This window comes from Sander lucioperca, chromosome 5 (genome assembly GCF_008315115.2).
Source record: "Sander lucioperca isolate FBNREF2018 chromosome 5, SLUC_FBN_1.2, whole genome shotgun sequence".
NCBI lineage: Eukaryota > Metazoa > Chordata > Actinopteri > Perciformes > Percidae > Sander > Sander lucioperca.
In genome coordinates, this window is record NC_050177.1 from 18,646,139 (window position 1) to 18,674,015 (window position 27,877).

The following is a 27,877-nucleotide window of genomic DNA, read 5'->3' on the forward strand; positions in this document are numbered from 1 at the left end:
TATATATGGGCGCCTGCTTCACCAGGTGAGCTACCCAGGCACTCTAAAGATGAACTTTACACTAAATCCAGTGTTGTGAGTTAACAAGTTAGTTATGGCACTACCCAGTGATCCTGGTCCCAGTCTGTAGGGTTAATTGAAATGAAAACAGAACGAGTTATTGTGTCCTGTAGACCGTAAAAAAGCTAAAAAGTCCCCAAGGTGACGGTCAGCCACCAGAACCTCCACCACTACTATTATGCTTTCTCTCCTACTGTGATAATTACAGCCTACTCTATCTGGAGGCAGTGCTAAAACACTACTACTACTAGTATGCTAGTGTTGATCTGAGAACAACTTAGCTGATGCCTTGCTAAGCTAAGCCTGCAGTTTAAACCATTGAAGCTGGAGACGAGTGGGGGACTGGAGTCAAAATCACTGCTTCAAACAAGAAGCCTTGGGTTACAGACTGAAACTCCAGCCTATTCAGTTCAGTTCAGTTCAGTTCAGATTAAGTTTATTGTCATATGCATATTAGTACAAAGTACCACAGCAATGAAATAGAATGTGCCTTGGCCTCTCAGCACCAGTCAATAATAACAATTATAAAAACATAAATAGCATTTAAAAACATCTAGAAATATCCAAGCACAATAGACATAGTGACTAAGTTCAGACCACAGCCCTCCTTTCTGTTGTGCTAACATTCAATAACCTTATTACCTGGGGGTAAAAACTATCCCTAAAACGTGTTGTGCGCGTTGGGATGCTCTGCAAACGTCTCCCTGATGGAAGGTGGGAGAAGAGATTACGTGCAGGATGACTAGAATCCTGCATAATACCTCCTGCCTTCTTAGTGCTGTGTTTTCGATAAATGGGTTGGAGCGGTTCAAGTGGAACCCCAATGATTTTAGATGCAGTTTTGACTACTTTTGTCAGAAGATTAAGGTCATGTGAAGTAACCCTGCCAAACCACACTACAATGTTGCCTGTCAATATACTCTCAATTGTACAGCGGTAAAAGCTCTGTAGAATGTTAAGGGACATACCATATTTCTTGAAACACCTCAGAAAATAAAGCCTCTGATGTGCCTTCTTAATGGCACAGCTGATATGGAAGGACCATGTGAGGGAGTCTAAAATGTGGAACTTAGAACTTAAAGGTGTTGACAATTTCAACTGGGGAGTTATTAATAAAGACAGGTGTATGTGTGGGTTTGTTCTTTCTAAAATCTATGATGACCTTAGTTTTCCCCATATTGAAAGACAAATTATGTCTGTGGCACCACATGATCAAATTACTCACCTCATCCCTGTAGGCAGTTTCGTTATTGCTGTCAATGAGTCCTATCACAGTAGTATCGTTGGTGGCTGGATATGTATTAAACATATGTAATTCATATGTAGCTTTGTTTCAATGTATTCTGGATGACTGCCAATCAACATATATTAACGTTGTAATTATTATGGCTGACGCTGAGAAGATAGGGTTGCAGGGTCAGTGCTTATGGGGATACCACTGGGGATGGCAGTCTTGGTTTAAATGCTTTTAAAAAAAATATGTACAGGGGGCATTGTCAAGCTAAAATGGGTTGTTCAATTTAACAGTAGTTAGGGTTAGAAGAATTTAGGAAGGACCTTTCACAACACCATTGTATTCATAGATTTGTGATTTTCTGACACTGTTCACTTAGGCCGTTTGCTAAAGTCAACAGCACTGAGTGCGATGTTGGATCATTACCTTGCACAGCAGCTGGATTCTCATGATATCTTTAAATAAATAAAAAATATCTAAAATCCATCTTGTCAGGCTTTAAGTAATGTTTTTGTGTCTGCCAAAACACTTATTTATGAACTTTAATATCCAATGGAAAATAATCTCAAAATGAAATAGCACAACGTGGTGTTAACATAAAACAGTGCTTTCAAGCCGGAGAATGGAACAGAGTAGTTTTGGTGCCTAAACTTAACTGTCAGCGCTGCATGACACTCCCTTTTTCTGGCTAAACTCCACTACCACAGCCCCCGAAAGGGCCGTCATCTGGCGGTGCCTGTCTCACAGTTACCTATTGACGGCTAAACAACTGCCGCTGGTAGCCGGCGTCCCGGAGCTCTGTAGCAGCTAAATACAACCAGCAACTGCCGTTCAGATTTTATAGTGCCATGACACTATAGACCGTTCACGTTACAGTGCTTTACTTAGTTTAAAATACTTCTATTTTAGGTATATAATATGGTCTATTGGTGAAGTAGCATTGGTCACTTTGAGAGTGGGATATAAAAATAATTCAGCAGAGGCAGGGATATGTAGACCAGAAAGTACCATACAGTGCTGCAGAGGAAGGTCTAGCTAGTCCACATAGCATTCCTGGATGGGAGAAAAACATGCTCTGGTTTATTGGCATTTCTTAAAACCAATCACAGTCGTCTTGGGCGGTGCTAAGCTCTGGACGGAGCCCTGGTGCCTCTGCAACTATTGCCTCAGGAGGGAACTTGTTTTGGTGGAACGTGTGCACGTAGGGAAGCGAGCTCTAGCTGTCGTGATGAGAACTTTACTCAAATAAATATATATAATTTGATTGTCGGTTCTAGCTTGGAGGATGTTTCCCCAATCGACATGAGTTTAGAATGTCAACACAAAGAAAGAGAAAAATTAATAGATGTCGATATAGATTATGGATATTGTGACCAGCGGCTGATTGGAGCATCCCTATAGAGGACATGGTAACGGTTTTCTGGTTGTCAGTGTGCTGTGAGTGTTGCTTTGGGTGGGTAAAGAACCATTTTCAGCCACAGTGTGTGTGTGTGTGTGTGTGTGTGTGTGTGTGTGCTGCCTTATCAGCATGTGAGCTGGTAGCTAAGGCAGAATAGCTGTGTATTAGCAGGGCCGGTGTGTCCGGGGGTGTGCAGGCTGCTGGCTGCTGTTTGACACACAATTCAAGGCCAATTAGCCTGCAATGAAACGCTAATGAGAGGCTGTTTAAAGCTGACAGTAAGTGGGGCTTCTCTGTGGAGAATGATAGTGTTTTTCTCTGTCCCTATCCCTTGTGGTGTGTGTGTGTGTGTGTGTGTGTGTGTGTGTGTGTGTGTGTGTGTGTGTGGTAAACATTTTGCAGACACAGGCTTGTGGGGTTTCCTTGTATAGAAACAACATAGCAATTATGCACTTAAGAAGAAGCAGATGAATTTAAATGATTTCAATTTCCAGAGTGTCTGCAGTTTTAAAGGAATATACAGTTTTTGGAAGAATTATTTAGCTCTTTAACTATGCTGGAACCACAAGTGTGTCCATCATTACACATGCGTTTGGTACAGGGAAGCATTGCTCAAACCAACAGAACATGATTCTAAATTATTGTAGGCATCTTAAAGTTTCCAATGATTCTGCTCATGCCAGTTTGACAGAATAATCCCAACTCTAGCTCCACTAACTTGGTTTTTCCAGAACTCACTGTATCGCACCTTCATCAGCCAATGGAGTTTGTATGTTAGGCTGAACCATATTGCCATATTCTATTTTTATTTTTTTTTTAAGATTATTTTTTGGGCATTTTTAGACCTTTATTTTCACAGGACAGATGAAGACATGAAAGGGGAGAGAGAGGAGGAATGACATGCAGCAAAGGGCTGCAGCTCAGAGTCGAACCCACAGCCGCTGCGTCAAGGAGCAAACCTCTACACATGTGCGCCCGCTCTACCAACTGAGCTAACCCAGCCACCATATTGCCATGTTCTGTAGTATGCTTTAAAAATCACTTGAAAGCTGCTTTAGCAGGAATTTAAACATTCAAAAATCCGGAGTCAAAAGGAACAATTCAAGGCCCCATGAGGTCGTAATATACTTTAAAGGGGCTGTACTCGAAATACTGAAAAGAAAGCCTGGGACTGCCTCCACATGGCTCTCACAGACCACTCCCCAACTCGTCAATTACGAACGCTTTGTCACGGCCTGTGGCGTCTGATACCGACGCACACAGCACTCATATGCACTCACATGCACTCATATGCATTCACAGCTGGACCGGCTATCACGAGAGCAGCTCGGAATACAACACATACAGAGGGAGTGTGACATCATTCATTACTCCACTATATCTTTATATAGCAACTATTGGTTTACTGCTATATTAATGTGCTAAATATAGAGTATATAACCTTAAAGGATGTATTTTGAATCTATTTAGTCTGTGATTGTCTGGCTATGTGTGTTTGTCTTTCTCCCTGCTGTACTCGGGTCTCTCTTGCAAAATTGAGCTTGATTCAATGCTTATCTGATTCAGTATAGGTTTTATATATGAGCCCTAAATAGTTTCAGAGCTCTGGGTCTGGGTGTTTTTCTCGGTGTCATACTGATCTTACAGGTCTGTCTCTCTGCTCTGGCACACAGAGTGCACTAGGATTGCCATCGTTTGGATTTTATTTGCATTCAAAAGGTCCAATGTCTTGGAAACTATCAGTGTCTTTACATGTTTTAGCTTACATGTTTTTTTATTTCATTGTGTTGCAACTATAAAAAGTAAGGCAATACGCAGGAATAACAGAGTGAACCGAACTGCTGAAATTGGATAGGGAAGCAGTTTACGTAATAGTGTCATACTGGTAGATTGTTTTCCCTGTTTCAGGAAAATAAAATTTGAGAACATAACAGTGGGCTGAATGACTTTATTTGACTTTATTTTGTACAGTGAAGTATAAACCACACATACCTTACATTCCTGTTGAGTGAATGTGTTTCTATGCCTCCCAGGCCGGCGCTGGTTTCCACCATTTTAATACACTTTTACAAACAACTTGCAGACACGTTTGACACATTAGCGTAACCCATCACAGTAGACACACACACACACACACACACACACACACACACACACACACACACACACACAGTAGACACACACACACGCAGCCTGACCATGGCTTCTCTCTCTGGTAGATAGTCCTTTGAGAACACTGTTGTCACTGATCTCAACAGTAGTATCTAGGGGAGGCAGAGGCACATGTGCTCCATGTCAACCCACTGCACACTGCCCTCCAACCAGCCCTTAGGGTCTTAGCACTACATATGGGGGACAGGAATGAGCTGTCATGGCCACAAGTTTATGTGTGTGTGTGTGTGTGTGTGTGTGTGTGTGTGTGTGTGTGTGTGTGTGTGTGTGTGTGTGTGTGTGTGTGTGTGTGTTTGTGGTTGTGTGTGTGCAGAGAACAGATGTGTTTATCGTACTTCCATATTTGGCTGCCTCTTGGGTATTGTTGGATTGTATCAATTGAAAATAACAGCAGGCTCTGCCGTTGTAACAGCAGTGGTGCCACAGGCTGCTACAGTCTAATGAACATTTTTAAGATGCATGCCATTTCTTCCAGCATGCATGTTATAATAAATGGACTTAGACAAAGAGTTAAGTGCCTTGCTCAAAGACCTTTAAAAGATTTTATAAGTGAGCACACAGTGGGCCCAGTTCTAGACATGGGCAAGGCCAGTAGCCTCCCTTCACCACAAATTTAAAAATATAATTATTTTATTTTGTCCTTGTCGGTTCAACCAATCATAAAAATGCCATCCAGAAACAATATGTTTTACTAATATATGAAACATGGAGACACAACGAGAGAGCTGTGATACTTTTCTAATCTGTAGGTTTTCCCTAAAGCGGAACTTTGGCTAGACTGCACGCGCATAAACCCGAGCAGTTTCACTGTGAGACCGTGTCTGGTAGGCATTCCATCTACAAAGCTAGATTCATATTTCTGTTTCCCCGTTCACAAATTTGGCGCATCTAATGACAGAGATATAGTGTTCACCAGGGAAGGATTTAATAATTGAAAAACTGCATTGGAGAAAGTAAAGGGATTTAGCGAGGTGAAGTTCTGCTGCTGGCCAGAGGAGGAGCAGCTGCTGTCGGGCGCCAAGCTCTCAGCCTCCCGCTGAAGCCCTGACTGCAGGATGAAGGTGGCAGCGAAGCAGATCTGCGAAGCGATGCCGTCTGATATAGCATCAGTATTAAATTGAGACAGTTTAGTTCTATAACTGGTTAAAAATGTTAGCAGTCAACTTCTGTGTTTTTGGTCAGTTGGTTTTTACACCTAATCGAATCGTACGGGTGTACACATGAACTGTTGAGACCACCTTTTCAAGTAGACTTGGGCATGGATACATTCACACTTATCAAACAAACTGGACTTTGGGGTCAGATGTACTCAGATCAGGGCCCAGGTCCCTGCTGTAAACACCCCCTCCTGCATTATATTTCATTATATTTTTATACTTTGAATTGTCACCTGTATTTTACTACAAATAAATAAAGACGTTTCCACCATGAATTGGTACATAGAAATGTATCAGAATGTAGAAAATGAATCGTTTGACACAAATTTCCTGGGGGAGGACCCTCAGACCCTCCCACTTTAATATGTGTCCCTCAAAGGCCCATTCTGAGCGCCCCCCCCTCCCGCCCCCCATTCAAAGCAGTCTAGAACCAGGCCTGGCACACAGTAGCCGTTAGAGGATCAAACCTCCGATGATTACTTGTTAGATCATCAGGTCATACATGTATGCAGTCTTGCCTGGTATCCCCTATAAACACCCACAAGACAGAGGGGTTCCAGCCTTAGAACCAAACCATCACAACTTACAGGGCCTTCTTCTCCAATTGCATAGTGGTGGTGGAATCAGCATCTCCAAATCTTTTGTTAATGTTTTGAGGTTTTCTCTTGGATCAAAGTCATCCTGGGGTCAAACAGGGACTGCTGTAGCTATTGCAGCATGGCCTTGTGTAGTGCAGATTTGCCAAAATGCTCAGATTTTCTGGCTGCATGGCAAAAATACACTTCTTGTATACACTGCGTTTTCTGAAACAGTGGTTACCAACTTTGTCTGACGTATCTCTATCTCTACAGCTTTGTAATCCCATATATTTTCTCACAAATGCATTGACATATGTATGTGAAATGAATGGTGCTAATTACCATTTACTACCTGGTAACTGTATCAGTACCCTAGGTTAGAAATCACTGACCCAAATGGAAATAAGGCCATGCTAGAACTCAGAATGTACCATCAGCATGGTTCTTATATCCCTGGAACACTCTTGTCTATCCATTCATGTACACATATTTGCAGTGTGGATATACAGACAAATCACCCAAACGATTTCGGATTTCAGACACACAGTGACGGTGCCATAAGTCTGTAGGTGAAGAGTGAAAACTGAACTAAATCAGCTTAGATTCAGAGGGTTAATGCAGTGTGGAGGCATCATTACTGTGCCTCCCTGCTGGCACTAGTTTTCAAAGGAGAGATGTACTGACCCAGTAAAGCTGACTGAGACTGCTCACATACACTTCCAGCAGGAAGTGCTCCCCCTCCCTTGACACTGAGATGACAGTTTAAGGTCAGACGAAAACTGAAGGGTTTTTTTGGCATTGTCATTTGAATTATAGCCTTTCTACCCTGAATGACTGTTGAATTGTATTTAAATGCAGGCTAAGGCATTGGTGGTGTTTGGTCACACTCACAAAGCCAAATGATTTTCAGTTAGAAGTTAAGACAGTTTCTACAGTTTATACTGTACATGTGAGTGTAACTGTGTGTGTGTTGTTGCTGTGCACTTCAGCAGTGTGTTATTATCAGTGTGCTCAGACATCGTCTGTCTTTTCCCGCCCCATCTCTCCATTCCTTGTGGTGGAAAGTGCAGAGTCATCAAAATGCAGACCACTGTGGCACTCCTATGGCCACAACATGGCTCTACCGGATCAGGCTTTTCTCCCAAAGCCCAGATTGGCACATATTTGTGGCTGCTTTCTTTCAGAACACATTTTTTTTTTCTGAAAAAGAAAACAAAATCTGAACACAACAGCTACTTGACTCTCAGTTTCAAAACCATAACTGGTTTGCGTCTGTAGAAATTACATGGTTTTGGGACACAGGGCTGCAGTTTTCATGTATTTCAGGGTTGGGTTATGATAGGGTCATGGTGTAGCAGCCCATCATTTCGCCCTCTGCACTAATTTTTTTTAGAGTTTGTTTTGGTGATGTTACACTTCTCTTCCTAGCCATACAATTATTTTGTTCTTTGTCAAACCACCTCTGGTTTTTCTGAAACTTGCAATTGACTGTTGACACTGATCTCAGTGTCCAGAGACCACACAAGGATGATGTCAGCCTTCATTTTCGTTGCCTGGTAACTTGGTAACTGTCCCCTCCACACTTCTAATCAATCTCCGTTATCCAATGGACATACAAATAAGGATAAAATAAGTAACCTGTAAATAATGTAAATCCCTCCCCTGGTAGCTAACCCCTGTCTCTATCTGTCTCTTTGTGTTTCAGGATGGAGTGATGATGGGATGGATGTGAATATGGGCCAGTGGGCAGGCATGCGAGCCCCTCTCCTCAGCCTGGCCCTGCTGCTGCCGTTGCTGCTCTTCAAGCCATCACCCTGCTGCGGCCAGAACACCCAAGGGGGCCTTCAGGATGGACCTCACTTTGGCTTCACTCAAGCTGTCTACCGCGCTACGGTTTACGAAAATTCAGCAGCACGCACCTATGCCAACAGTAAAGTTAAAATGGGCATCCACCTTGCCCAGCACTCCTGGGAGATCCGCTACAGAATCACTTCAGGTGATGACGAAGGGTTTTTTAAGGCAGAGGAGTATGTGCTGGGCGACTTCTGCTTCTTGCGTATAAGGACTAAAGGTGGCAACGCAGCTATCTTGAACCGAGAGATTCAGGATAATTATGTATTGACAGTAAAAGCCTCTGTCAAGGGAGAGTCCCTCCTTGAGACCTGGACTAAAGTCAGCATCCAGGTCTTGGATATGAATGACCTGCGACCCTTGTTCTCACCCACCACCTACTCTGTTACCATAATGGAGAGCACCCCTCTCAGGACTAGCATAGCACAAGTCACCGCCACAGATGCAGATATTGGCTCCAACGGGGAGTTTTACTATTTTTTCAAGGAGAAAATGGAGATGTTTGCTGTACACCCAACCAGTGGAGTAGTTTCTCTCAGTGGAAAGCTCAATGTTGATGAGCAGAACCGGTACGACTTAGAAATCCTAGCGGTGGACCGTGGCATGAAGCTCTATGGAAATAATGGGGTCAGCAGTACAGCCAAGCTTTTTGTCCATGTAGAGCGCGTGAATGAGCATGCCCCAGTCATGAATGTGGTCACCCACAGCCCCTCATGGCTTGATAAAAACCCTGTGTATGCCATAGTCACTGTTGAGGATCTAGATGAAGGCTTAAATGGAGAAATAGACGAAGTGGTCATTGTGGGTGGAGACCTTTCAGAGCAGTTTTATGTAGAACGATCTGTGGACGATGAGTTTGCCATAAAGGCCACTGAGTTACACTGGGAGACTTACTCTTATGGATGTAACCTCACTTTGCAGGCTAAAGACAGGGGATCCCCACAGAAGTTTTCTGCCGTCAAGGTTGTCCACATTATGGTCAAGAAACGGCAGACAGCGGAAGCAACGTTTGAGCGGGATTTGTATGATGTTAGTCTGAATGAAATTTCACCACCAGGCACGATTGTAGAGGCTGTTAAAATCAAGCCAGAGCCAGATGATGCAGAATATATTCTGACACCTTCTGCAGATTCAGCTTTTTTTCAAATGAACACCTTAACAGGCGTAATTTCTACCACTCACTGGTTCACTCAGGTGACCCAGAATGTCTTTAATCTTGAGGTATTGGAAATAGATAGTGACCTTAAAGTTAAAGTGCAGGTAACCATTAAGGATGCCAATGACAACACACCAACATTTGATCAGTCATCTTATGAGGTTTTGGTCAATGAAAGTGTTCTAGTTGGGACCAATGTATTAACAGTTTCTGCAGTTGATGAGGATAAAGGAGAAAATGGATACATAACTTACAGCATTTCCAGCCTTCAGCCATTACCTTTCAAGATTAATCAGTTTTCTGGTATCATCAGCACCACTAAAGAGTTGGACTTTGAATCCTCATCAGAGAGCTTTGTGTTTGTTGTCAGAGCTTCTGACTGGGGGTCACCTTACAGGCGAGAGAGTGAAGTCAATGTAACAATCCACCTAGAAAATGTAAATGACAACCAGCCCTTGTTTGAGAAGGTAGCATGCCAGGGGGTGATCTCCAGAGATTTCCCAGTGGATGAAGTGATTACCACAATGTCTGCAATTGATATAGATGAGCTGGAGCTAGTAAAATATAAGATAATTTCAGGGAACGATTGGGGGTACTTCAACCTTAACCCGGATTCAGGGGTCCTTTCACTGCAACATTCCCTTGCCACAGCCAGTCCAAAGAACGGTGTCTTTAGTCTCAAAATAACTGCCACAGATGGTGAGAACTTTTCTGATCCTATATTTGTTAACATCTCAGTTGCTCAAGGGAAATCTCCTCCCAAAAGTTTCAACTGTAAAGAGACAAGGGTAGCCCAAAAGTTAGCTGAAAAGTTACTTAAAAAGTCCAAAGCTAGCACCAAGCCCAAAATTGAAGAAGGTTTTATTGACCTTTTCTCCGTCAATCGGCAAACGCCCCAGTTTGACAAAGCTTTTCCAACAGATATTGCTGTGCTAGAAGACCTAAAGATTGGTTCGAGTGTTTTCAAGGTTAATGCCTACGATGGTGACACAGGTTTCAACGGTCAGATTCTATACTCTATTTCAGATGGAAACACTGACAGCTGTTTTACCATTGACATGGACACTGGCCTTATCAGTGTCTTCTTGCCTATGGACAGAGAAAAGAGGGATCGTTATCTCCTCAACCTAACTATCTATGACCTTGGTCTGCCACAGAAAACTGCCTGGCGTTTGCTTACTGTCTACATAGAGGATGCTAATGATAATGCTCCCCAGTTTTTGCAAGAAGGAGGCTATAGAATTGTCATACCTGAAAACACTGCCATAGGTACAGATGTCATCCAGGTTGAGGCCACTGACAAAGATCTAGGACCCAATGGGGAGATTGTGTACTCTGTTTTGACCAGCACCACCCAGTTTGGAATCAACTGCACTAATGGGATAGTGTATGTTGCTGGCCAACTAGACAGGGAGTTTGTTTTGGCTTTTAACCTGAAAATTGAGGCCCGGGACAAGGCAGAGAAAGGGTACCAGAGGTTTTCTGTAACTACTTTGAAAATCATATTAGGGGATGTGAATGACTGTCCACCACTATTTATCCCCAATGTGTACAAAGCCAGGGCTCTGGAGGATCTTCCCGTAGGAACTGTTGTGGCCTGGTTAGAAACCCAGGACCCAGATTTGGGGTTAGGAGGCCAGGTGCGGTACTCTCTAGCCAACGACTACAATGGATGGTTTGAGGTAGACAGGGCCAGCGGGGCTATTCGGCTGACAAAAGAGCTGGACTACGAGACCCAGCAGTTCTACAACCTCACTGTGAAGGCGAAAGACAAAGGAAGGCCTGTTTCCCTTCTCTCTGTCACCTTTGTGGAGGTGGAGGTTGTAGATGTGAACGAAAACCTCTACGCTCCATACTTTTCCAACTTTGCCTTGACAGGATTAGTTAAAGAGAATGCCCGGATTGGAACTACCCTACTCCAAGTCATTGCTAACGATGATGACGCTGGCAGAGATGGAGAAATCCAGTACTCCATTCGTGATGGGAGTGGGCTTGGACGATTTTCCATTGATGAAGAGACAGGTGAGTTTTCTTTAAAATTGTCTTATGTTTATCATGCTTTTGAATTATTGCCCAGGAGTAGAAGTTACAAATTGTGTTTACTCTCGTTACTGTAACACAGTCGTATTTTTGTGTATTGTACTTTTTGGGCATTGTATTGTTGCGATGTAGTTACAGAGTAAGAACAAAAGTAACATGAAAAAGTCATGATGAACATTGTGAGAATGGAACAAAAGAAGGTGGCAGAGCGGCAGCAGAGAAGAAGCTGCTGTTGGTGTCTGTGGCCACAGGAGGGCAGACCTCCATGTCCAGAGAGGTGACACTGCACTCAGCCAGGGGCGGATCTACAGGGGGGCAAGGGGGGGCAGCTGACCTTGCCCCCCCCAGCTGTCCCCCTAACTTTGGTGTTAAAAAAACTGCTTGTAAAAACAAATGCCACTATGTCCACAAGCTTCTTAAAACATTGAAACAAACAATTAATTTATATTAATTAATAATAAATAATAATTGTAGATGTAATCTTAGCCCCCTGTCCCTTAAATACTTAGCTACGTCCCTGCATCAAACGTGCAGAGCGGCGTTCACAGTCTCCTCTGTGTCTAGCTGCAGACTGTTGGAATCCTTTCTAGTGAAATACAGTCACACGTTGAGCTGTCAGCTTTTTTAACTGTGTTTAAGGCAGCTATAGGTAACAGTAGGCTAACGTTACCTGCTGCCAAGTGTAGTGTTAACTAGCGTCCCATGCAGCGATGCTTCTGTTGCCTGTAATGTCTGTTTCAGAGCACCAGAGGGCAGCTCAGGCATTTACTCCGGCTCCAGGTTTTAGGACCCAACCCTAGTTTGCGGGCTGCTGATAATGTTGAGTTGATATTGTCCTTACATCTCTGTGTTGGCTGTGTTGGTGATGCTTTATGTTATGCTTTATGTGGCAGGGAATTTCTGTAGCTCAATAATGCTTGTCCATGGCTCTTTTTCTTTGTTGTTGGTCATTTCAAGGTTTAAGGTTTTTTACTTGTCATTTGCACAACAATAACAGAAGTAGTCGTTGGCCTCAGGCTCCTCCAATAATGCTCATTAAAGGGGTGATAGCATGATTATATAGGGTATTTCACACTGTTCCTTAAGGTCTCCTAATAGGGTATGTAACATTGATTAGGCTGAAAATGGCCCAGTTGCGATTCTATGGGCCCTTATGCATCCCTGTGTTTTTGCCCTATTTGGAACGAGAGCTTTTCTTCCAAATATGGTATGCTCATGAATATTTAGATGAGCTGTGCACTGATTGGTTGAGCGAACCACATACACATACGTTGGAGACGAGACAGCAGGTCTCATATTTCAGACACTGCAATGTTTCGTTACTAAATTCACTTCTGAGACTTTTTTAAGCGAGAAATCAACTATATAAAGCTCAAATATGGGCCGTTTTACGAAAATTTATGGCTAATTGCAAATTTGGTAAGACGTGTCGGACTTCAGGAGCTCCACGCTCCACACAGTCTGACGAGACAGCGGCAGACTGCTGCGGTCCATACCCAGGGCAAAGTCACCGTTTCTAGGTTACTGGACTACCATGGGGCTCCGCGGAGCTGGCCGGCTGCCGACATAACTATAGTATATTTACACTTTGAATTTCGTCAAGCCACTTATATTACAGCTACCCCTTAGCCAACACTTGTGTCCAATTTCAATTTAATGCATTTTTGTGAATTTGAGGGGTTTCATTAGCTGTTAGTGTCCCTTCAATCCTATGGGTAAAGATTGCGGCTAGCTAGCTACACTTTCGGCATAACTATAGTATATTTACACTTTGAATTTCGTCACGCCACTTATATTACAGCTAAATAACTCAACACACACATCCACTATAAGATTAACTGGAACCTGTGTTTGCACAGGCTGCAAACACATGCATTTGAAATACGAAAGTGCTATTTTTTTATGTTTTTAATGCTGGTGTGTTCAAGTAATAACAAACAACATCTGACTTTTCTGAGAGCCAGTTGAGAAAAAAAGCACTTAATCAAGGTATGTTGCGGGACAATTGAACCCAGAAGAACAAAACTGCTCTGCCATGGCTTTTATATTTCTTTCACTGGCTTTGTACAGTGAGTCATGTGCATAACAACCTGCTCAAAACAGTGCATCACTGGTGGGAAAACATGACACTGCATGACATTGCAATGTCTCTTACAGGTCTGTACAGTTGCACATGAACACACCATTCCACAACATTAGAATCTATAGGACAGACATAAGTTTAACTTTTTTATCAAATTATGTAGAATAATACCTACTAATATTACTACAAAGAAAGTGCAGATTATTTGTGAAACAATAGCAGCATCACACTACAGCCTGTTGCATCAACCCAACAAGTGTTTGACTGTGGCTGGTTCAGTGCATGACCAGCCCCTCCCCCAGTCATGCTGAATACATCAGCTGTTCCTGACTGAAGGTGGCCAATAGGACATTTTTGACTTATTATATATCTAACACATTTACACACAGATACACACACACAATCTCACACATACACAGTCGTTAACCCGGTGTAGTTGTCCCAAGGTGATGAACAGGAGCAGAGTGGGGGGGAGGATTGATGGCCTTGTTAGCTGAGCCTTGGCAAGCACCATAAATCAGCCCCGAGCTGCTGAGAAACACAATTACAACTTAAAGTGAATTATTCTGGCCTACACACACACACACACACACACACACAACCAGCTCTGTAAACAGTAATGTTATCAAGTCTTAATTTGGTCATAGGGGCGGGGCATAGGTGGACATCTCAGACTCACAAGCGTTTTTGCCTGAAATAATGGTCCTTACTGTTCCAGTCCCATCACCACAGTATTGTGGATAGTGATGGACATGTCTCAGTAGGAGCATCCTTTCCTTTGAAGGAACACAAGCTCAGTCTGGTCCAGGTTGAGCTGAAGGTTGTGTCTTGACATCCAGTCCGAGCTATGTGACAGCCAGTGATACCTTCTTTTGGCTCTGGTAGAACACTGGCTGTCATCAGCATAGCAGTGGTAGTACCAAGACTAGTACTAAGTTCAAGATGATGTGAGTCACCTGCAGGGACATGGTCAAAATACACAACACTATTTGCAGCAGCAGAAACATATTTCAGTATCAGCCTTCAACAGACTGTTTAACTGCATGGATGCTCTTGCTGTGGATGGACCTGGTTTGGTCTCTGGGCTGTAAAGGCTCTTTATTTGCCGTGTAAGTGTGTATTTAGCACTCTCCCAGTGTGTAGTGTCAGTGTAGGTGTTTTTTTTTTTCTCTGATATTTCGCAACCTAAAATAATGAGGTGGTGGGCGGCTTAAAGCTGTTGTTGTTGTTGAGTTAGTCAATATAGATGTGTTGTAGTCTGCCAGTAGCTGCTAGACACCCGCCTTTACTTCCCACACATACACACACTTACCTTGAAAGCCTAACCTTTCCATGTTTCATCCTCCCGCCCACTCTGTTCAGCAGGAAGCTCTTCACAGCAAGACTCTTAATCACAGTGTCACTTCTCCCTGGGAACCGCTGCGTTTTGGGAGAGAAAGAAAGAAAGAAAAGAGGAGGAGGTGAAGGAGAATTCATTGCTCCCAATTCTACAGTGATTCATTTCTAACAGGCGGGGAGGCCCACGGCTTTGTTTCCCAACAAAACCAGCATTGTAGAGACACACGCGCACACACACGCACGCACGCACACACACACACACACACACACACACACACACACACACACACACACACACACACACACACAGCTTACTGTACAATATACAGTAAGCTTGTTAGGTAAATCCAAATATAAAAAGCACTGACCTGGGGATATTATTGCAGCAGTCTAGTGCTTCACTTCAACTGAGCATTTCTTGAGAAGCAGTGTCTGGGAAAAGTTGTCTTTTTTTGCCATTGTTGCATTGTGAGGTGCTACAAACTCAAGCATACTTTTTGCTTTTTGCATAGTAAAGTAACAGCATTATAAGTATCTGAAGTTATCTGTAACAGTGGGGGGGAAATCACTTACAGATGTGATGCATGAATGTATGCATGTTACAACACCAGTCAATTGTTGTGAAGCATTTAGATGTTTGAAAACTCCGAAAATCATTGGAGAACCAAACCTGGTTCCAAAGTTATAAAATGGCCTTAGCTTATGGGTGCTGGCCCATTTTGGCTTGCAGAGCAGTTCAAAGTCAGTCCCAGACAAAGGCAGGTAACGTTAAGGGAGACCTCCTGTATTTTCTGTTAATGTGTTAATGTGAAGTTGCGTTTTGCCAGAGCCTAGTTTCTGAATGTCCGCTGCATGGAGCAGGCTTTCACTGACTTTTCTTTAAAGAGCACACAACGACATGTTGGACCATCAGCACACACTAATCACACACTCTGGAAATCACACAGAGTTGCACTCCTTCTAGAACCATGATTAGTGAATTAATGACTGCATTTATCATAATTGCAGGCTGAGAAGGAGCATGAGTGTCCTTTTACTACGTTGCTACGTTGAGGTGTCAGCTGGGATATGGCTGGAGCTTGTGAGTGTGTGCGTGTGTGTCTGTGTGCATGCATGTGTGCGTGTACTGTGTGTGTGTGTGTGTGTGTGTGTGTGTGTGTGTGTGTGTGTGTGTGTGTGTGTGTGCGCATGCGTGCGTGTACGGTGTGTGTGTGTGTATGTGTGTGTGTGTGTGTGCGCATGCGTGCGTGTACGGTGTGTGTGTGTGTGTGTGTGTGTGTGTGTGTGTGTGTGTGTGTGAGTGTGTGTGTGTGTGTCTTCAGTTAGAGATTTTGGATGCCAGCATCAAGTGGCCCTGAGAGCTGCTGCAACATCCTGACAATCCCTCCTAAGCTTCTGGCCATGCTGGGTGCTGCTGCATGCTAATGCAACCTGATTAACCTACAGTAGGTACCAAATGTCAAAAACTGATGAAACGGAGGTGTGATGTGCGGGTCAAGCGGAAGATTTGGAGCTCTCTGTCAACTGCTCAATAATTCGAATAATCACGGCGCTTCGGTTTTATCTGCGTTTTTATTTGTTAGCTGGAGAAACACAATTGTTCTGGCGATACTTTTTGATATTCTAAAGTTACTTTTTTGAATATTAATACAGTATGCCAAATCAACCTTTCCTATCAACCGTGGCACTTTAATTCTCTCTTACTTTAAAGCATTATTTAAGTGTCTGTCTAGCCATCTTGTTTCCTTTCTTTTTTTAAGATAATTTTTTGGGGGCTTTTCCCTTTATTATAAAGTGACAGTGGATAGACAGGAAAGGGGGAGAGAGATGAGGGATAACAGGCAGCAGGTCAGATTCGAACCCACGCCGCTCCAAAGGACTCAGCCTACATGGGGCAAACACTCTTACTGGGTGAGCTAGAGGCCGCCCCATCTTGCTTCCTTTCTAGAAATAAATGGAACCTCAGATATATCCATAGCACCCTTATGGGAGAGATTAAAAGCCATTATGAGGGATCAAATTATATCACACTCTGCTTACACCCGGAATTGTAAACTGCAAAAAAATCAATGTCTTAACTCAGCGGTTCTCAAAGTGTGGGGCGCGCCCCACTGGTGGGGAATAGAGACGTGACAGGTGGGGCATGCCAAACGGGAGGAATTTTTCCTTTTTATGCCTTTATATCTTTATCCAGACATCCCAACTGTCCCAGACGTTCCGGGAGTCTCCCGCATATTGATAGTGGCTCATTGACGCCCGCAACTGAGATCCAATCTTCTGGAATCTGGAGCAAGACCGCGCACTAGACTAGAGAATGACTGTGTGTGTGTGTGTGTTTGTGTGACTATAAATGCAGCACGTGTGAGAGCAGAGTCCTTATAGCTGTGTGTTGCCGCTTATTAGACCGATCACCCCCGGGAGCAACACCAAGTGTAACAGGAATTCCCTTCCCCACTCCCACCCCCCGGAACAAACCTCCCTGAAATGACTTTTTGCAGTTTGGGATGTCTGCTTTATCAATGCCTTTCTTTAATGACAACAAAGATTATACATTCAAAACAAAACACCCACAAACAAAGTAATCATTACTAGCCTACATGCAGTCTAAATTAAAAGAACATTAGATATGAAACCCCAAGAAAAATGTAACCTGGAACCGAAGTGCCAAAATAATGATTGACGTGACGTCGGCATATTAATTGTAGCGGAACAGGGAATTTTCGCGCCCATAGATATATGTGTAGCTATATAATGGGTAGCAGGCTAGTGTGGGCAATAACACAACATGGATAAATTTGTGACACGGACCTCAAAAGTTGTCGAGCCAGCGCCAGCAGAGAGAGACAAACCAGACGGGCCTAATCAACCAAAAAGCCAACTGAAAAGAAAATATGATGAAGAGTATCTTGCACTTGGATTCACGGCAGCGGTGGTGGGGGCAGAGGAGAGACCGATGTGTGTTCTGTGTCTTAAACCGCTAGCAGCAGACAGTATGAGACCCAACAAATTAAGAAGACACCTAGAGACCACACACCCCAGTCACGTCAATAAGCCACTTGATTTCTTTCAAAGAAAACTGGCAGAATACCGTCAACAGGAGACTCGCATGGTAAAAGCTGTATCAGTAAACAGTAAAGCACAGATGGCTTCATATATAGAGTGGCATACAGAATTGCACAATGCAAAAAACCACACACAATTACAGAGCAGCTCATTCTCCCTGCTGCTCTAGACATGGTGTCAGTTATGCTTGACGAGACAAGCGCAGCAAAATTAAAAGCTGTCCCCCTGTCAAACGACACAGTTGCGTATATGCAACATTTCAAGTGATCTTGTGGAACAACTCATAGAAAAATTTAAAGACAGTCGTTTTGCATTACAAGTGGACGAAGCTACTGACAGCAATAAAGACTGCTTGTTCATCTCGTACGTCCGCTTTGTGAATGGCGAGTCACTGTGCGAGGATTTGCTGTTTTGCAAATACATCAAAAATAGAGCCACAGCTGATGAGCTGTTTAAGATCGTGGACAGTTACCTCAAAGAACACGGCCTTAAATGGGAAAACTGTGTGGGCTTTTGCTCTGATGGCGCACAGACCATGGCAGGGTCAAGAAACGGGCTGCAGGCACTAATAAAGAGGGTTGCGCCAGATGCGCACTGGACGCACTGTCATTCACAGGGAAGCGCTCGCGTCAAGGCAGCTCAGACCTGAACTAAATGAGGTTTTGACAGAAGTTGTGAGCGTGGTAAATTTTTATCAAAACCCGACCCCTGAAAGTGCGACTCCGTTCTGTTCTCTGCACTTTGTGAGGAAATAGGAGCTGATCATACATCTGTGCTGTTTCACAGTGAAGCAAGGTGGCTCTCCCGGGGCAAAGTGCTGTCGCGCGTCTTTGAGCTCAGGGCAGAGATTCGGATGTTCTTGGAGGAGGAGCGCATGTATGAGGCTGCAAGCAAGTTCAGTGATGAACAATTTCTGTTTAAATTGGCCTACCTCAGCGATGTGTTTGGCAAGCTGAGTGAATTAAATCTTCAGCTTCAAGGCAAAGACAAGCACCTACCTCACCAGGCAGACAAGATCACTGCATTCACCCGAAAGCTTGAGGTATGGGGCAGGCGCCTCGATCAGCAAAACATAGATGTCTTTGAGAACCTGAGTTGCTGAAACCACTGATTCTGGAGCCACCACAGTGATCCCATGTATTAAGCAGCACATCTCTTCCCTGAGAGGATTGTTTCAAAAATACTTCCCGAACAACAGTGCTCAGTATGCCTGGGTTATGGATCCATTCAATGCAACAGGTTGGTATTTTGACCTTTTATTGAATATTATACTCATATATTATACATGCATTTTATTTATGTTGTATGCTACTTACTAACTGGAATGGATTGTTGTCAAACTGATTTCTTTGTGTTTATTATGCAATGACAAATAATGTTGATTTTAGGTCTGCTGAGGAGGACCAGTTTATTGAGATGACATCTGACTCCACCGTGAGGCTCAGGTTTAAAGCTCAGACTCTTAGTGAATTCTGGTTTGGAGTGGAGAGGGAGTATCCACTCATCGGGCAGAGAGCTGTGTGCATTCTTCTTCCCTTCGCCACATCATATCTCTGCGAGATGGGTTTTTCAGCTGTTGCTTCACTGAAAACAAAGTACAGATCTCAGCTGAACATTGAGCATGACTTGAGAGTGGCAGTATCAAGCCTGCAACCCCGCTTTGAGAAATTGTGCAATGCAAAACAGGCTCATTGCAGCCACTAATGCAGGGATAAATAGACCTGTCTTGCCAAATGGATTTCTTTTCTTTTCTTTTTTTAACAGATGGCAAAGTGGCACTTTTATTTATTTATATTTTGAACTTGCTGTTATTTGATGTAGATAGTTTGTATTTAGATACAACTTGTTACTATACTGATACTACTTGTTGTTAGTAGTTAAGTGTTTAATGGTCTAATCGTTTCAGCTGGACTTGTAGGCCATTATATTGTTGGATAGTCTATTTTATAATAAAACATTGTAGTTTAATCAGTAAAGTAACTAGTAACTAAAGCTGTCAGATGAATGTAGTGGAGTAAAAAGTACAATATTTCTCTCTGAGATGTAGCAGAGTAGAAGTAGAAAGTGGCATGAAAAGAAAAGACTCAAGTAAAGTACAAGTAACTCAACATTTGTACTTAAATAAATTGGAACATTTTAAGCTTGTTGTGTATTTCATTAGCATTGTGTTGGGGCGATGGGGGCAGGTGGGGCTTGAAAATTCCCCCTTGTCCAAAGTGGGGAATGACCGAAAAAGTTTGAGAACCACTGTCTTAACTGATGAAATACCAGTGATGTTGTTAGGTACTCTGATGCGTTAAAACAAGAAAGGTCACAGTGAACTCACTATCAATGCGTCCAGGGGACACATAATGCTACATTGTGAACAACAAATCAGAGTTGAAATCATAGAAATAAACAAAGGAAACCTCAAAACCACAAAAGATTGTACACAGTTCTAATTAAACCTCCTTGACAAAACACATATGAAAGGTCCCCAAGAGGTAACAAAAACGTGCCTCCGGACACACCCTACTGCCAGCCGCTCTCTGTCTCCCAGCTGCACCCTCGGTCTGCACTCAGCACAGAGCAGCATGTTGGTGTGCCGCAGTGTCCAGTCTGAAAACCTCTCACATCCTGCCATCTAGACAAGGTAAATACACAGGTGTGCATTATTAACCCCCCTAAAGAGGTTTTAGCCAATGTCAAGGAAAAATCAACCGCGAAAACGTCTGACTTTCAGCAGTCAACTTCCCTCTCATCCACAGCTGCTACATTTTACACATGTGGCTGGTGTTCTCAGTTTGACCGTTCAGAGTCAGGCTGTCCCGGATTCTCCTGTAACCGTGGGACTGCACCGCAGCGAGGTGAAGCTCTACTCCTTGGCCGAAGGAGGAGTGGCTGCTGTCAGGCGCCGAGCTCTCAGCCTGCTGGATCTGAGTCTGTCTGCAGGGGGCTGCACTGCCGTCTAATATGGAGGCATCAGTATTAAATTGAGACATTTCATAACCAGTTTAAAACTCCATGTAGACGCACATGTAATAACGCACATGTAAATGGACTGTATTTATATAGTGCTTTTCTAGTCTTAACGACCACTCAAAGCGCTTTAACATAGTAAAGGAACCATTCACCATTCACACACTTTGGCCAAGGCTGCCGTACAAGGTGCCACCGGCTTATCAGATAAACATTCACACTCCGATGGCGCAGCATTGGGAGTAAATCAGGGTTCAGTGTCTTGCCCAAGGACACTTTGACATGGGACTGCAGGACCAGGGATTGAACCACCAACCTTCCGATGGGTAGGCGACCGCTCTACCACCTGAGTCCACTTCCATAGTTTGGTAAAGTTGGTTTTCATACCTGATGCAAACCATACAAGAGAACACACTTGGGGATCCCAAGGCGTTCCCAGCCCATTGTGGTGATATAATCTCAAGTCAAGTCAAGTAGTACTTTATGGGCCCTATCTTGCACCCGGCATAGCACAGCGCAAAGCCCGATGCAAGTGTCTTTGCTAGTTTAAGACGGACGCAGTTGTCAATTTCCCGTCCAGCACCCACGTCGTTTAAATAGCAATGCACCTGCGCCCTCTGTGCGCCCGTGTGCGTGTCAGTCTTAAAGGGAGGTGGTTTCAGGTACATTCTTGGCGTGTTGCTATCTTGAGGCAGTGGAAAGTCATCGAGCCATTGACCAACAAAAACCTGGTCTGTCAGTAATGCAGCATTTAATTGTTATTTTAACAGCACATTAGTAAAATGCGCCTAGGCTCGTGCACAGGTCATGCACACTATGCTTGTTACACACACACAGCACATGCAAAAGATCCAAATATTGCCTCCCAGAAAGCACGAAGGCTGGGACAAGCCCAAAACATATGAAACAGAGTCTCTGCAGCCGTGATGCATCTCTCACAAGTGGGGTCAATGTTAGGATATATTCTTGCCAGTTTAGTTTTAGAAAGGGAGCAATGGACTTTTTTAAACTGAATGAAACTGTGTCTACAACATGGGGATGATTTATGCACTTGTTTTAATATTGCCTCCCACATATCCTCAGAAAGAGGGCTGTCAAAAAACGGCTTCCACACGCCTCAGAAAGAGGGCTGTCAAAGTCTTGTTCCCAAAGGGTTCTCAAATTATCAAAACGTTGTGTGTCCAAATGATTTATTGAAGAGTATATCTGAGCAATAGAGCCTTTTTGATTAGGGTTCATGGACAGAAGTTGATCTAAGATGGTGGATAGTGGTTTGTTGGGAAAGGGAGGGTAGCCCTTCCTCACCAAGTCCCTGATTTGTAGATAGCGAAAAAAGTTTGTGAGTAAAAGCAAATATTTCTGATAACTGATTAAATGAGGGAAACACTCCATCTTCCTTAATCAAACAAATTCCATTTGAATGATTAAATGATTTGAAAGCCAGATCAAGTTTAGCTGGAGTAAAGAGGTGGTTGGTTAAGACAGGTGCCATCAGGGACGGGCTCTGCACGCCAAATTTATTCTCAAAAGCCTTCTAAAGCCACCCTTTTCTTAGCTTTGTCATTTAACCCAACCATGTTCCTAACACTGTCCCAGGCTAAGCCTGTTTGTATTCAACTCTTTGTAGCCCAATTTAGCCTTCTTAATTTCACGTTTAATCTCCTTTTTGTAAAACATTTATGTCAGCGATGTTGCCTTGCTTAAATGCAAACTTTTTCTTGTTTTATCAAAAGCTCACCCAGGGTTTACTGTTAGGGATAACAATGTCCTCACAATATGATACCCATGAGCTGATCACTTCTGTGAGTTCGTTGATGTCCCAAGATGATTCTATAAACTCCCCCCATGCCGGGCAGTCCAGACAGCCTTGCAGCATCAGTGTGTGTCACACGTATTTGTATAGTCGCCCATAATTAGATTAGGAGCATCAGGAGACAGCAGCTGTAGTTTCTGTAGGATCAGTTCTGAGGCAATGCTCTTGTTAGCCTTTGGGTAACACAGTTACAACAATCTGTAGACTGTAGACAGGAGACCAAATGTAATACTGGCCCGCTGCTCCAATTCTCCAGCCAATCTCTCTCCATTGAGGGAACAAGACCCTGAGTTACTTGAACTTCACTTGGGGTAAGAGTTAATTCCCTGTTCCCCAGTAGGCACTCCGTCTGTTTCCTGGTTGTTGTAACACAATAATACGCTGATCTTTTTAAATGTAATTTTCAACTTCTTCTGGGTTGAACCCAATTACATCTGGAACGCTGGTCTGGGCTCCCCTTATTTTAATTTTTCTTAACAATGTTTTCATTGATTTTTCATTGCATTTGCAACCTTTAACAACCCCCCATCCCCGTCCCCATCCCTGTCCCAGCCCACAACAAAATGTCTCTCTTAACCTCTGTTGTACTCTAACAGCTAAAAAACAAAAAGCAAATTATATGACAGTATCACATGTACAGAACATGGCACCTCCAGCAAAGCCATGATATGCACAAATACAAAAACAAACAATAATTGCACCTCTGTTCTCACCCTCCAAGACATGCCTCAGTCCTTTCTAGAGTTTAGATTCTCTGCCCGAGCCCGAACTTGGCCCGATATGTCCCGCCACTATGTTCGGGCCCTTCATCAAGCATTTGTGTTTTTTTAATCATTACTTTATTAGCCTAATTGGTTGGGAAGAAAGCTATGCCTCTCCAGCTTTTCCCGTAGCTCTGGGTATATGTCCTGCACTGACTTGAGTGTGAGGTAAACTGTACTAAATCGTGTCTCCCCCATCTGTAGCACTGTCTTTGATAATTGCGCAACCAGGCCAGATTGTTTCAGATATCTCACGAGTCCTTTAGCAGCAGATATGATTCTATATCCGGTGCGTTGCCGGCCAGTGTGTTGGCATGCAGACCGTGGCGAAGGACCGTATTAAAGGACAATTCCGGCGCAAAACAAACCTAGGGGTTATTAACAGATGTGTACCCACTCTGTCGCTGTCTGGGACATGTTTTCATGCTAATCGGATGTGTTTTTAGCTTGAAAGATGCTAGTGCAGACCGCTGGTTAGCTTACAACGCTAGTATTCGGGCACAGGGAAAGTAAAAACAAATCGCTATTCATATTCATTCATCAAAAATCACCACACTTCAACGGTAGCATAATGAGGGTCCCTAAATGTTAACCGAAGCATTGAGAACTTTGTAAGTGTACAGTTTATTGAAAAGATACATTATAAAGACACTCGCGTTCATGTTTACATGCCGCCGCTGTCTTGAAAACCAGTCATGACTTACAGCTGGCGATGCAAACTAAAATCAAAAGCAATTTGCTCAATATATCTGAAATAATCGCACTCTGCATAACTTGTCTAGTGTACTTACTCAGTGTATAACTGTCCATCTGGTCCCTCTGGTCTGGGTCGCCGTCTCCAATTTATTTTCGGGACATGGAAAAAGGTTTCAAGTACAGCCCTGTTTATCAGAGAGGGGAATCTTCAGACTGTACAAAACTGCGTCTCTTGGGTGTCGCGACGCAACAGGTCCCACTCCGTGCAACACAGACACTCCTGTTCGGTGGCCATAGCGTCACAATGTCTGCAGGTACACCACCAGTTTCCCGAAGTACGAGGCTGTCTTGCGGCATTGACTATGAGATGAGAGCTGGAGTCCTTTTTGCCTGTTTATAGCAACGTCAATACATTTATATTCTTGGGGTTTCAGATTCAGATGTGTTGTATACAGGTGCAACAATATAATCGTAGGGTAAGTGTAATGTTCAAAGACAAGCTGGACATAGTTTTATTGATTGACTCCCCTCCAGAATGTTTTAATTTTGTCACACTCCCAGACAGTGCTTAAATGTTACTTTAGCCTCATTGCATTTAAAACAAAGGTTAGGTATATTACTGTTGTATTTATTTAACAGGAGTTGTGTATGTCTGCATCAGCCAATTATATTGGAGTTGCTTTAAATTAGAGTTTGTTTCTGAGATGCGTCACAGGTTTTTTTTCCCAATCTTTTTCCGAAATGTCCTCTTTTAAGTCCACCCTCCATGTCTCGAGTCTGGTTATCAATCATTCTTTAGAGCCAGATGCAAGCCAGTTATATATTGATGAGATCAAACCCCTCACTGTTAGAAAATTATGTAGAAATAATAATAATATACTGTGTTAATATGGAGTTTTCTGAAATAATTTTCTGCTGAAATGCTGCATTTTTCCGTATTTTTTTTTTTTTTTGATTAACAGAAATGCCTGTTAACGGTACAGAGGATATACTGTAAATCTACAGAATTTACCGTTTCTGGATTAACAGAAATGTCCATAAACTTAACAGAAAAGGTATTGGTAATATTCTGCCAGGACATTATCCGTTTTTCTACTTATTCCTTTCTTTGCCCATATCTGGAATCCTGCATCTAGCTTGCCCGATTTAAATGAAACATTGCCCCACATTGGGCTGAATTGTGACAGAGTCCAATATGTTCGTATATTCTTTTTCCTCATACCATACATTAACCATATTAAGAACTATAGGATGAGCAGTATGTTTTCTTAAGTACTTTAACTTAACTGGATACATGTACAAATGCAATGATACCTTAAAGGAGCATGATTCCATGCCCATCCACAACGGAGCATCTCCAGAAGAAAAATAGAACATTATAGTTCTCAATTGTGTTTCTAAATAGTACCAATAAAGATTTGGACATTTCAGCCCCCTGTATCAAATGGAAGATACAGTAGAGATAAGCGGATTCGAGGACATTTCTTATTCCATATAAATTTCCTGAAGAGTGCTGTGAGTTTCTTAAACATTCCTGTGGTTGGCGCAAGAGGGCTATTTTCAAATAAATACATGACATTTTTTATACATATTTATTCTCTATATCATAGATATATGTAAGTTCATCCACCTTTCTATAGATTTATATACTGAGTTCATTATTACTTTATGGTTTGTTGGTGCTATAGTTTCTAAATGAGGTGTTATTTTGAGGCCCAAATATGTAAAATTAGATGAGAGCTTGAAAGTATGGTTTATATTTTGTCTTTCATTTCTGTTAAGCAGCATTAGTGATAATTTTGAAGCATTTACTTTATATCTGGAGAGACTACCAAACAGGCTGATTAGATCTAACAGTGCTGGTATGGTATAATATGGTATTTAATTGTTAATAAAATTACGCCGTGCTGGTATGGTATAATATGGTATTTAATTGTTAATAAAATTACGCCGTCAGCAAAAAGAGCTTTTCTATGATCTCTGTTGCCAATTGTAATGCCTACTAGATCTAATTGCTATTGCTAGTGGTTCAATAGTTGGTGATAGAGGTGAACCTTGGGGACAACCTCTTGTAATACAGAAGGGCTCAGACACCACTTAATTTGCAGCTATAGGGTGGATATGTAGCCTAATAGTTTGATCCAGTGAAGGAAAGTATTTCCAAAACCAAATCAAGCTATAACGTCAAAGATACAAGTCCACTCAACCCTATTGAAGGCATTCTCCGCGTCAAGCAAGAGAAGAGCTGTGTCTTTTTCTTCTTTTTGGCAGTACAATAGCCGCCTTACATTATGGAATCTTTGCCTTCCCTTTACAAATCCATTTTGGTCATCCACCATAATACTTGGAAGCACACCCTCGCATACCCGCCATGCAAGAACTCTACCCGGCTTTTCTACCTGATCATAAAAATTGAGCCTGAGCCTCAATAAGTTCGCAGCAGCCTTATCGTATGTTATTGCATTATATTGAGTTCTAAGAAGTAGTAACTGTTAGGAGATTTCTTTTTCATTTTGCAATCTTTTGTTTTCAAGCATTTTCATTTTGGATTCTAGATCTCTAATTATGTTCTGTGCTTCTTTTGTTTTGCTTGTGTAGCTTATAATTTGACCTGTAATAAATGCCTTGAAGGCTTCCCATCTATTGTGGCCGTTGTCTGGGGTGTGTTGAACTCAAAGTTATCAAATCAATTTGTTTTCCAACGAACTACAGAAATTATTTGTCCTGCATCCATTTTGTTTGAAATTTCCATTTAGGAGATTTGCATATCAACTTTTGCTCCACATAGACTAGTGATACAGCTGCATGATCCGATATGACTGTACTGTTATAATGGCAGCATCTGATATAAGAAAGAAGTTCTGCTGACACCAAACAATAATCTATTCTAGAGTGGCTTTTGTTGGCTCCCCTTATCTACATTTTAATATATTTTTCAGTCCATACCAGTTAACATAAAAAAAAAACCTTCTTTTCTTTGTTAGACCGACTTATTTCATCATTCATTTGGAACGGTATTGGTCCTGCAATATAAGGTCACTGTCCACCTGCCAGTCCAAGCCCACAGACACTGAAACTCCATGTTGGCTAGCCTAGAGGCATCATCCATCTCTTCTACTTCTCTATGTTCCATCCTTTGCTCAGCACTTCCTTAGGTCCTTATATCAAATCTAGTCATTTCCGGTTCTATTAAATTGTTTCTGAAACAATTCAGGCTATCAAATTTAAGATCTCCCAATTGGTATCCCTATTTTGAAAAAATCAGGCTCCCCCACCAGTAATGGGGTGGGCCCATTACTGGTGGAACTTTTAAAATTTGGAGACTCAATGGGATAGTTACTTTAGAAGACTTATTTATTGGCGATACTTTTGTGTCTTTTACTCAGCTCTCCAACAAGTTCAGTTTAGCTCAAGCTCCCTGCTGTAGGTATCTGCAGATTCTGGATTTTTCACGCTTTAAATTAAGTCACTTTCCCCCTAAAAACCCAATTGTAACTTATTCAAGATTATATCCCTGT

The 27,877-nt window shown here is 42.6% G+C and overlaps 1 protein-coding gene across 6 annotated transcripts in view; it reads left to right on the forward strand.

Moving 5' to 3' along the window:
- The window catches only part of fat3a (FAT atypical cadherin 3a), a 224,141-nt gene that overhangs the window by 74,280 nt on the left and 121,984 nt on the right, over nt 1–27,877 (forward strand). For 4 of the 6 annotated variants that reach the window (XM_036001133.1, XM_036001134.1, XM_036001136.1 and 1 more), the window contains exon 1: nt 8,323–11,629. In XM_036001133.1, the coding sequence (XP_035857026.1) occupies nt 8,323–11,629 (3,307 nt within the window). Of the gene's footprint in view, nt 1–8,305; nt 11,630–27,877 lie in introns of those variants that run through there. The other 2 variants (XM_036001132.1, XM_036001137.1) reach the window with 1 other exon arrangement.